General features: G+C 46.7%; 2 protein-coding genes across 7 annotated transcripts in view; one reads left to right on the forward strand and one right to left on the reverse strand.

The window, feature by feature from the left end:
• The window catches only part of SFXN1 (sideroflexin 1), a 39,499-nt gene extending 38,015 nt beyond the window's left edge, over positions 1–1,484 (forward strand). For 3 of the 4 annotated variants that reach the window (XM_015641696.2, XM_015641695.2, XM_015641694.2), the window contains one exon: positions 1,249–1,484. In XM_015641696.2, coding sequence (XP_015497182.1) covers positions 1,249–1,345 — 97 coding nt within the window. In that variant the 3' untranslated portion in view covers positions 1,346–1,484. The remainder of the gene's footprint in view (positions 1–1,248) is intronic. The other variant, XM_015641692.2, reaches the window with a different exon arrangement.
• On the reverse strand, positions 48–10,713 carry KIF20A (kinesin family member 20A). Of its 3 annotated transcripts, none has more exons than XM_015641685.2 (19): positions 10,633–10,713; positions 10,007–10,179; positions 9,508–9,597; positions 9,272–9,391; positions 8,685–8,823; positions 8,410–8,597; positions 8,176–8,320; positions 7,272–7,469; positions 6,930–7,041; positions 6,757–6,828; positions 6,082–6,225; positions 5,839–6,004; positions 5,416–5,583; positions 4,714–4,853; positions 4,516–4,618; positions 3,650–3,857; positions 3,171–3,262; positions 2,780–2,917; positions 48–1,966 (listed from the first exon to the last, which is right to left on the reverse strand). In XM_015641685.2, the coding sequence occupies exons 2-19, from the start codon at positions 10,160–10,162 to the stop codon at positions 1,697–1,699; spliced, it is 2,649 nt and encodes an 882-aa protein (XP_015497171.1). In that variant the 5' UTR covers positions 10,163–10,179; positions 10,633–10,713; the 3' UTR covers positions 48–1,696. The 3 variants fall into 3 exon arrangements, with proteins under 3 accessions (XP_015497171.1, XP_015497172.1, XP_015497173.1); XM_015641686.1 differs by having other exon boundaries at positions 10,614–10,660; XM_015641687.3 differs by lacking the exon at positions 10,633–10,713 and adding an exon at positions 10,512–10,609.
• Positions 10,714–10,750: the final 37 nt, after the last annotated feature.

A 10,750-nucleotide genomic window follows, 5' to 3' on the forward strand; every position in this document is an offset into this window, starting at 1 on the left:
TTAATGTTATTCCAGATCCTGTCATGGTGCTGAACACAAACACAGGGTCATTGCCTACTCAAGCACAGTTTTAATTCCAATATAACAAAGGTGATAAACAAAAGAATATACAGAAAGGTAATAACTATGTTATCCATCAGTAATACAATATAGTTGTTTACAAACCCCAGCAGCTCAAGATGAGTTCTATACAATATGTTCATGTCCAGTAAAGTTATGGATGCACTAAATACAGTCAGAGCCCATTTTATTTTCAGCTGGAAACTCTTCTAGTTATACAGAACAGCACTGGACTATCTGTGCTCATTTGTTATTTAATATTTTTCCAGACTTTTTCATCAATACAAAAATAGCTCAGTACTGGAAGCTGTCTTAGAAACAATATTCATTATAGCTGAAATCAGCTGAATATAGCTGAACGAGTTACTTAACAAAAAACTTAGCTCAGTTTGGTACATAGTATGGACAGGGCCTTAAATTCAGCTGTCCCCCTCTCTCATTTTAACAGTGGTTATTTAAACTCAACAAGCTGCCAGACGTACCTTCAACAACCCAAACTTGAGTCCATTAAAATGCTGAACAACTAAGGCAGCTTTTGACTTCCAGAAAACAATAGCCAATCCCCAGTATTGTTTGAGTCCAACAAAGCTGCCTGACACCATCTGTCTCCCTGCTTGGCCTAGGACAGAGAACTGTGGTAAACAAGTGTCACTAGGCTACCTGGAGATGACTTAACAAACCAACCCAGCACACATGCTACAGTTCTTGATTTCAGCCAGGGCTCTCCAGTTCAGAGGAAGATTAGACCTTGAACTGTGTTCAGGAAATTGCAGCTGTTCAAATGACCTGGCTGCTTAATTCACTTTACTGTGAACCAGCTCTCAGGAAAACAAACCTGTTACTCAGCTGAGTAAAATCACGTAGGAAGTTAAATAGGCAAATACATTATATTTAATAAAAACTCTTTTAGAAAGGTAAGTTTCTATGGCCAGCAACAACCTGAGCAATGAAGTGGATCCTTACCCTCATGATAGTAGCAACAGCCATTTCCTGACTCCATAGACTGTCCTACTGCCCTTGAAGCAGGGATTCATATGCCCTGGCCTGTAAGCCCGCTTCCTTGATAAGATGTTTTAAAAGATCTGAAAACTCTTTTGACCAGGTAGGAAGTTTAAGCAGATGCATTTCCATCTTATTTTCCCTTGTGTGCTCGTTTGATGTAACCCCTTTGCTGTTTCTTTTGCTCAGTTCGATGTCGGTGTCACACTTGGAGCCCGATTTGCAAGCCAGGATCAAAGAAAACAGCCCTGGCCTAGAACGTGTGTACTTCAATAAAGGATTATAACTCAAGGAAGGCAAAGTATCTTTCAAGGAAACACTTGTGAACTTATTTTTTGAATTGTGTGCCAACACAGACAAGAACACACCTTTATCTTGTCCTTTTGTTAAACAAGTTTGATCATCTGCATTATTTTACAGTTAAAGACTTTCCTCAGTGTAGTGTTTAAATTACATAAGGCCACTTTGTCCACTTTGGTATTGTTTAAAAGTTTAAACATATATATGCAGAGATGTTTACATAAGTTCTCAAGCAGCTACAATAACAATAAACAAGCGCACAATGAAAACCAAATGCTATTATATTGGATTTGCCACCTGTTCCAGTAATAGCGGGGCAGGACCTCCTTTTGAAAAGTCACAGAGCAACTGAACGAAGTTGCCACCCTCTGGCAGCCGCAGGACGGGTGGCTGAACGTGTCAGGATGTTGTGCAGGAAGGGCTTTTTGCCAGGAGGCTGATTGGGCTGCAGGTTTTCCCTGTTGGCACAGAAGCGTTTCTTGAGGGTGGACGTTGGCGCCTGCAGCTTCTGCACCGTGTGGTACTGCTCAGCAATGCAGGCCGCCTTCTTGCGCAGGTCCAGCTTCACCAGCATCATGTTGTTCTGCAGCTCTGCCAGGGTCTGGTCCTGAGGAAGGCAAGGCAAGATATATTTAGATGAAAAAAAATATATAAAAAGCCCATTCCTAGTTGGAACAGACCTTAAGGATCCTCTTGTTCTCTGCTGTGGACAGGGACAGCTTTTACTAGCTTTTACTCCAAAAGCCCCATTCAACCTGGCCTTCAACTCTTCCAGGGATGGAGCAGCCACAACTTCTCTAGGAAATGTGTTTTCATTTCTTCAGCACCCTCACAGTAAAGAATTTTTTCCTAATATCTAATCTGAAGTGTGAAGCTATTCCCCCTTGTCATTATCTGCTCTCACAGAATCTCTCCAGCTTTCTTGTAGGCTCCCATCACATACAATGACAAGTTGTCTTAACTCCCTGGTTACTGTGAGCTGAGGAAGATAAACTGCCTTTTGCCAGAATTCACAAACTCTTCCAAATAAGACCATGCATAAAAGCTTCAACAGTGTAGCAGTTCAGTAACATATAGGAGCAGTAAGGGTAGGACAAAGCTGTCTCCATCCTGCTACAAATATGCTGCCATAGCAACTGTGATGAAGTGGATAAGGAAATGAGAACTCTAAATTCTACTTTAAGTACAGGCTGCCAGTTAACTGAACAGGAACAATTTGGGTCTCCTGTGGAGAGGTAAATATACAACTGACTCAACCATTGAAAAAGTCAGCTGTAGAGCTCCCTTCACAAAACATATACTAGCAAATAAATCATTTTTATTTGCAGCAGCAAGAACTTTGGTTGCTCTGATTATGGCAAAGCACACAGATTAAAACCCCTCTCCCCCATGCAGCACCACACCAAAGCAGACACATCACCTGTCTTGCCAGGATGTCATCACATGTGCCCAGGGCTTCTCGAAGCTTCCCTGCCCCTGTGCTGTGGCAGCACGCCCGCTCTGCAGATTGGAGAGACTCCCCAATTTTTTGTAGCTCTGAACGCAGCAGTCTGACATTCTAGAAGAGAGGGGTTTAATGCAACAGCTGGTTTTGGCACTGCTCTGCAAACAAAGCCACTCCAAGGTAATTCAGACATGCAACGCTGAGGGAGGATCCCATCTGATTGATCACAGATTCAATAACTCCCATAAATTCAACAAACCCATTCCATTTGTTTAAAAACCTGGAAACAGCAGCCCCAAACACTGTTTAAGCTGGCAGCCCCTTTGCCCTGCATATGTTCTTTTCTGTAATTCAGAACTGGAGTTACCTTCTGCCCATCCTGCAGCTTCCTGTCCACGTCCATAGTAATGGGTTTGGCAGAGGGAGGTGGCTCCACTAATTTCTGGTATTTGCGCAACTCTAGGAACAGACAAAAAGTAATGAGCAACAGGACATTGATCAACTTTCAGTATTCCTGAAGTTCAGGACTTCCTTTGAGACAAGCTGCTACAGGCAAGCTGGCAAGACCTTTTGAGTTTGTGCACAAAGGCACAAACATTCCAGGCTTCTCCCATTCACTCAGACAATGGGGCTTAAGAATTTGAATGGAAAGATAATCCTGCCCTAAAGTCCATTTTCCTGTGAAAATGAAGTGAAACTGCCCATCCAGCACATTATTCCTGTCACCTACAACTCAAATTATGTTTTCAGAGTGTCTGAATCCAATATACCCTGAAGGAAGTCTCTCTAACCCTGCACAAAGATCTCTCAGCACGGTTCAGAACTGGTGCAGTGTTGCTGCCATACCTGCACTTGTGGAATTCAGCTCCTTTTGACACTGCTCCAGCCTGGCTTTGGTGTCTGCCAGCTCTTGCTGCAGAGCAGACGAGGCGGCCACTCGCTTGGATCGACGTGCACTTTGTTCCATGTCCTTTTGCTTGGTATCCAGGCTCTCCAGTTTTTGTTTGGTCTCCTGCAGAGCAGCTTTGAGCTCCAAAATCTCCTCGTCACGCTCCTGGAGAAAGGAAGTTTGTTCAGACAGTCAACAAGATTCTCATAGCACAACTCATCTGAAATTTTCTATGTCTTTATTCCTGGAGAATTTCTCAATCTCACACTTCACACATTGAACCCAGACTTTAAGGTCCTTTTAAGTGAATACAGCAAACCCATTTCCTGGGAGCCTAAACTGCTTTTTTACAGGCTCTAAAGAAGAGGGATTGTTTTGAGAGTTGGCATCTTCAGAGCAGCCTGCAACAAGTCCCAGAGGTCACTGAAATGCCATAGGCATGAAAATACAAACAGGTCCATACCCATCATCACAACTAAGAGCAAGAAGAGAAACACACAACTTGTGTGAATCTGAAGAGCCCAAATTAAGCCACTAGTGAAAAGAGTAATGGGGGGAGAGAATCATGTTAAACAAATGGACGAGTCAAGATGGTTGTACATTAGCTTCCAGACTGAGTGGTCAAAATTAGGAAGCCTAGTGGGCTGCATAAAGTAGGAGACAAGAAAAATTGTGGATCAAGAGATGAAACAGTATCACAAAAAATACCTCAGAAAGCAAAATCTTTCACTTTGCATGAAGATCTTCCTGGACCAAAGTATCCAGAATCCCCTCCCAACCCCACTGCTGCTGCCCTGATGTCATTGCATTGCCCTGAACAAACCTGCATCTTCTCCTGGTAGTGGTCAGTCAGTAACTCCTTCAGGATGGTCATTTTACCCTCATACAGTTCCTCCAGCTGCTCTCTTTGAGCATCCACATGTTGGCTACAGAGAGAAAACCAATTCCATGTCAGGATCTGGCAGTTCTTGGTGCTGCAGCTCATCCTGAGCACAGGGAGGGAGACCAGCACAGGCTGTACCTCCACCACTGCTCCTTCTGTTGCATGTGCTCCAGCATCTCATTGCAAATCTCCTCACGCAGGCGCACCTCGAGCTGCAGCTTCTTCTGCCGCTCCTGCACCAGCAGCTCTCGTGCAGCTTCAACCACACGCAGCAAGTCCTGCAAGAGGGACACAGCTCCACTGCCCACACTGCACAGCAGAGCTAAGACCTGGAGTAAACTAAGTGATCCCATGTCTGCAGGATGCAGTGATCTAGGTTTAAGGGTTTAGTCACTTGGAAAGAGAAATTGCTGTGGTTTGCTACCTTAACACATGACAGCTTGAGTCTCTTGATTTCATCTTGATAATTCCAGCTATCCCAGCTGACTGATTTGAGTATCTAGGAAGTTTGATTATTTTTCCTCATTTAGCCTCCTGTTCTGTATGTTTTCTAGATTTCCCTTACAGAGAATGAATTACAGATCTGCACCTGCACTGTTAGTGCCACTATTCCACAGATGAGAAAGTGCTTCCAAATTCAGCATGTGTGTCAGATTTAGACCAACTGCAGAATGTTTTTTTCATGGATTCCCAGTTTCCTTTGTCCTATATCCTTCTGAGGTTGTGTGTCTTCTCTCTTGGCATAGTGCTGAGCTCCAATCCCAGCTCCCCAGGCCAAAGCTAACAGTCATGTTCTTGACCTTGCATCCACATAAAGGCTGTAAAACAATCACAACCCACCTTCTTCTCATACATGGAGACATCTGCCTCATCATCCTCAGTGTTGTCTTCTGATTCCACATCTTCCTCTGGCTCTGCCTCTGGCCCCTGGCTGATTCGCCTGTTGTGTTCTTTGATGATGGATTGTAATGATGGAAGTCCCAGCTTTGTGGGAGGTGCCTGAACAAGCTGAAGGGGAAAAGACCAACCATTAAAGCCTGGAAGTTATGTAGTCTTTAAACACAGCCCCTCTCTGCAACCAGTCAGCCCTTTCAGTTTAGCAGAATCTGGAAATACTCTGGAGCCAAGAACCACTGGAGAAGCACAGGGAAGATGTACAAGCATTCCCCCTCTCCTTGTGGTGGGAAGGGGCCGAGTCCCACAGAAGCAGGAGAAACCCAAGCTACCCTGACCATGCCACGATCCTGGCTGTGTGTTATTCACCTGGCTGGCAATGGCTGAGAACTTGGCTACGTGCAGAGTCTCATCATAGGTGGATGCACACTGGTTGATGTTGACAATCATGCAGGAGCGCCCGCGCCCGCTGAAGAAGCCCTGGAACACGCGGGTCAGTTTGCTGTCCCGGAACGGAACCACTGCCTGCTTTGTCCTGTGGGAGAGACAGCAGTGAGCTGGGAAAGCAAAAAAAGAAACCCACATCCTCCCTGTGGAGCTGTGGATGCTCACCTGGCCTGCTGGTTCTGGCGGAGGGCGGCGATGCAGCGGCCCAGGGTGTGCAGGGAGGTGTTGATGTTGTTGGCTTCTTTCATTCGGTCCCCGCTTTTCTGGTCCTTGCAGCGCTCGGACCCTGCCAGGTCACACAGGGATAACCTGAGGGAAACACAGTGATGTTCACATCACTTACAGGGTTTGTCCTGCCAGAGCAAGTTTACAGTTCAGACACCCTCCAGTCACCTTCCCAGCTTCCCCATAAATGTACAGACCATTCTTTTGGGGTGCCTTGGGCTGTTAATGGATTGAAGGCCCTGCCCTAAGTGTAGGTGTTACACAAAGTAGCAGCAAAATGAGTTTTGAAGTGTCAACTTCAAAAATCCTTTGCCAGTCCTCAGAACAGCCACTTTCCAGACAACTAAATCCCAGGAACAGGCATCAGCTACACACATTGCATCATCAATGATGCAATGGTAAGGATGCTCACATTTACCTTCACTCAAAAAGCCTGAGAACCATCTCAAGTTGTACCTTGCAGTACTCTTCAAACTCCTGTCAGTTCCAAGACTTAATATTGGGAGTGTACTTTCAACAACACCATCATCAAGATACTTTCCATGCCTCAGGCTCTCAACCAAAGAGCCAAGAAAGTTGAGATTACACCCAAATCCTAAAAAACATGAAACTTACTCGCTGATTTTTGGAACAACATCACTGCCACCTCTTTGCAAGTGCAGAATCCGAATGGAGAACACACAGTGGCTGTAGAGAAACATGTAAATATTAAAATAATTTTTAAAAAGCAAGCTTTAAAAGCCCCTCAGAATTGTATTTCTGCCTAAACAATCCCTCTCCCTTCAGACCTGCGACTGGAGTTCTGGTTCATGTGGGTGCTCGCAAAACTCTGATTTTTCCGACCCAGTTTCAGGAGCTTCCAGGCCTCATCAGCATCCCGGACATTGATCCAGTTCAGATCTGGAGAACAAATATGCGTTGGGCACAGCAGTTGGGAGACTGGCAGAAAACTTATCTTAGCCCCAACTTCACCACTGCATGTCTCTGATATCAACAAATTTGACAATCCTGTAATCCCAACGTCACAGTTCTCTGTGGGGCTCTCCAGCACATCACTGCTAAGCAACCCACCCACTCAATCCTAAAGCCTTCCCAGCAGGCCACTAAAACTCTCTTGCAGGTAAATCTACCTTTCACATAGGGGTTTCCAGACTGGTCTTCACAGAGCCGCAGTGTTTGCCGCTTGCGGTTCTGCCCAGGTAGAGCTGGTTCTAACAAGTCATAGATTAACTCATTGTAAATCTCAAAGAAGGAGACCCAGATGGAGAACTGCACATCTGTGCTGGTGAGTGAAATGTGATCCAGGTCAGCCCAGCAAGGGCCCAGTTCTGGGGAAAAAAGAAAGAAAACAAATCATGACTGCAGCTTTTCATCGGCCCAACAGGAATGGAACAGGAGCAAGATACTTTCTTCAGCAATCAAAACCACCCCAGAAACAAATCCTTCTATTTACCTCCTCTCATTTTTAATTTAATGCCCATCCCCAGTGAGACAGCCTAACGTTTCCTTTAACAGTATCATCTGCTCTGGGTAAGGACTTTTTTATCTCAATTTTGACTCCAAAATTACAAGATATTTCAAACATGAACTCTTTCCAGCATAACTGAAGTTTTAGTCCTTGTTATCTCAATCACTCCATGCTTATGGATACCTAAGCAGCTGGTAGTCCCTGCATTTGATAGTCAGAGCACAAGTGCTCAGTGAAGCCTGTCACTTTGACATCCTGCTTCCCAGCAATCCCTGTCTCGCAGCAATCAGCTCAATAACCACTTTCCTTGAATGAGCTGAGTGTCAGGTAATTTTTCATTTGACAAGGCTTGGTTATTATGAAGTGGTGAATTCTTCTGATACCGGCAAAATGTATGCAAAGAGTTCTTCTGATGTGACATCTTTCAAAGGGAAAAATCTGTGTGGCTACAACACCTGTGTTGTGTTCCTTACCCACAACCCAGCATCCAAACAGCCATCACCCTTTTCTTCTCCCATCCTCCAGCAAAAAGAAGCAGGTAGTGAACAACAGGCATCCAGAAATACCTTCTGTCTGGCTGAGGTCTGAATGGTTGGTGAGATGGCTGGATGAAGACAGTCCAGCAACTCCACTGTCAAAGCTGCCACTGGTGGTGGCCTGGAGCTGAGATTCAGCACTTTGACTCCTCTTCAGTGGCGTCAGCAGCTCCTCCTTGAAGGAAACAATGAAGAGGAGCAGGCAGGTAGTGTGACAGCGCCCCTTACCTCTTGCTGTTGGACCCCCAGAGACCCCATGCTTACCTCCCAGAAACCCCCCTGCAGCATCATCTGCTTCTTGGTCTCCTCCTGCCGCACCTGCCTGCTGTCCAGCCAGCTCACCTCGTTGGAGAGGACAGGCTTCAGGTCCATGGCCTGGTACAGCCGGTCCCCCACGCTGTTGAAGATGGTTGCCAAAGAGCGAGGCAGAATCCCCCCATCTTGGGTGGTGCCTGCAGCAAGAACAGCAACAAAACTGAGGGTTCAGAGGCAGAAGACAGAAAACAACTCCTTCAACAGGTCCCTGGTGCTTTTCTTACCCTGAATCGTGTGAGTCTTCCCTGAATTGGTGATGCCATAGGTGTAAACCAGACAGTTCTGCCCACTCAGCACATCCTTTATCACCTGCTTCATTGTCTCATCAAAGAACAATTTCTGCCCCACCTCTGGTCCAAAAATCTACAAACAAGACACAGGAAAAATGGCTTCATGTAGATCTTTCTTGTCCTTTGTGATGGTTGCTCAAGTGATATTACACGGCCCTTTGTTCCCTGCACTAGCCACGAGCAAGAGACCCGCCAGCAATTCCAGCTGACCCCCTACAAAAACAAGCTGTTCATTTGTTTAATCCACTAACATCTCGTATCACTGCAGCCTCTAGTCTGTTTAGAGCTCCATAAACAGGAGTTTGCCATTTGCTGCAAAAAAAAAGAGTTGTCAGAAATAGCTTAGAAAGAAAAAAAAACTAATAAAGAAACTAAAACCTGAAGTGAAAAGAATTGTACAAGACTGCAGAGTTCAGGCAGTGCCTTGGGGTCAGTGGACAGGAACAAGACTGCTTTTCAAGCTGCAAAGCTGGTTTAAGCTCAAATCACTTCCAGATGGGTTGTTTGTCCCAGCTACCTACCCGGGTGAAGGAGAATCTGTGCACTGCTTGTCCCACTCCTCGCTCCGTGCTCCGCATGGTGAAGGAATTCTTTGGAGCTTTTAGAATAAGGGTTTCTGAGTTCTCAATACAGACACAGCCCTAAAGAACACACAAAATCCATCATTGCTCCTTACAGGAGGATAGACAGCAAAGGACAACAGCATCTCCCAGCAGGCACATAGCCAGCTCAGACTCTGCTTCTTTCAGTGCCTCACCTGGTCTTCCCCCTTTTCCACTTCTGTAGATTTCAGAGGTCGAACTCTGAGGAAGACCTTTAATTTTCCATTATTGTCTTCAGCTACAGCCTGCAAGAATCAGCACAAGTTAAATATGGCTGCCAGAGAGGCAGCACACAACCCCCCGTGGGCACACTGAACAGGAACCACAGTATGGGAAACACATGTTGGCTATGCTGCTAGTGCTGAGGAACTCCTCTGGTCCCAAAAACACCACCAATGCCAGAAGCTTTCTTAGGCATTTCCAAGCACAGCCACATTTACTTTGTTTGTTTATCTAATGGATCAGACAAAAAAGCTGAAGCCCTGACACCAAAACCAAGCATCAGCCCAAGAGGCACCCGCTGCCCCCTGCTCTCTCAGGAACTGCTCCCCTCAATGCAGCATTTTGTTCCTGCATTACACCACCTTTTTACAGGAAACAGCAGCCATAGGTGAAAACACTGCCCTGTTTGTGACAGAAGAGCTCCAACCTCACCTGAGAGCCCTCCAGGTTTGGGGAGATGACAGAGAACTCCGGCAGCAGGTCCTTGCGCACATCAGCCCCAAACCCTGTCGCTGTGGACTCGAGCACAGGGGAGGCTGCAGCTTCATCATCAGAAAACAGCCCTGGGGAGGCAAGTACTTGTGCCATGGTGCCTCACAGGGCTCCTGGGGAAAAAGGGGCACAGGACAGGGCGATGTTAGAGCAATGCACACATGCAATCCCTGCCACATGCATCAGTCCTCACAAACATGGATCCCCACGTGGAACTCTCCCTACACACAGGATGCTGCTTCTAAATGTGCACATATATGTACTCCCTGTACACGGGGAAACCACACAGGACCCCGGCCACAGCCCGTGCACACACAGACACTGCTCAGGACTCCAAACCCACCTCCTGGACATAGGGACACCACAAAGGAATCCTTCACGCACACAGACCACCTCTACACCCCTCTAACACACGGTACCAAACAGACCTAACGCATACACCAACCTCCACACGGGACGCCCCCAAACACGGAGCTCCACACCGCCCCCACACACACATCCGAGCACCACGCGGGACCTGGCCGCACACACAGAGACGGGAACCCACCGCCAGCCGCCCCTCTCACCGCTCCAGCCCGGCCACCCTTCTCGCCGCCCCTCACCGATGCTCGGCGTTTCAAACCTCGCCGCCCGCCCGCTCCGCCAATGAGAGCAGGGCACGCGCGCCCCGCGGCCAATCAGCGC

This window comes from Parus major, chromosome 13, assembly GCF_001522545.3.
Source record: "Parus major isolate Abel chromosome 13, Parus_major1.1, whole genome shotgun sequence".
NCBI lineage: Eukaryota > Metazoa > Chordata > Aves > Passeriformes > Paridae > Parus > Parus major.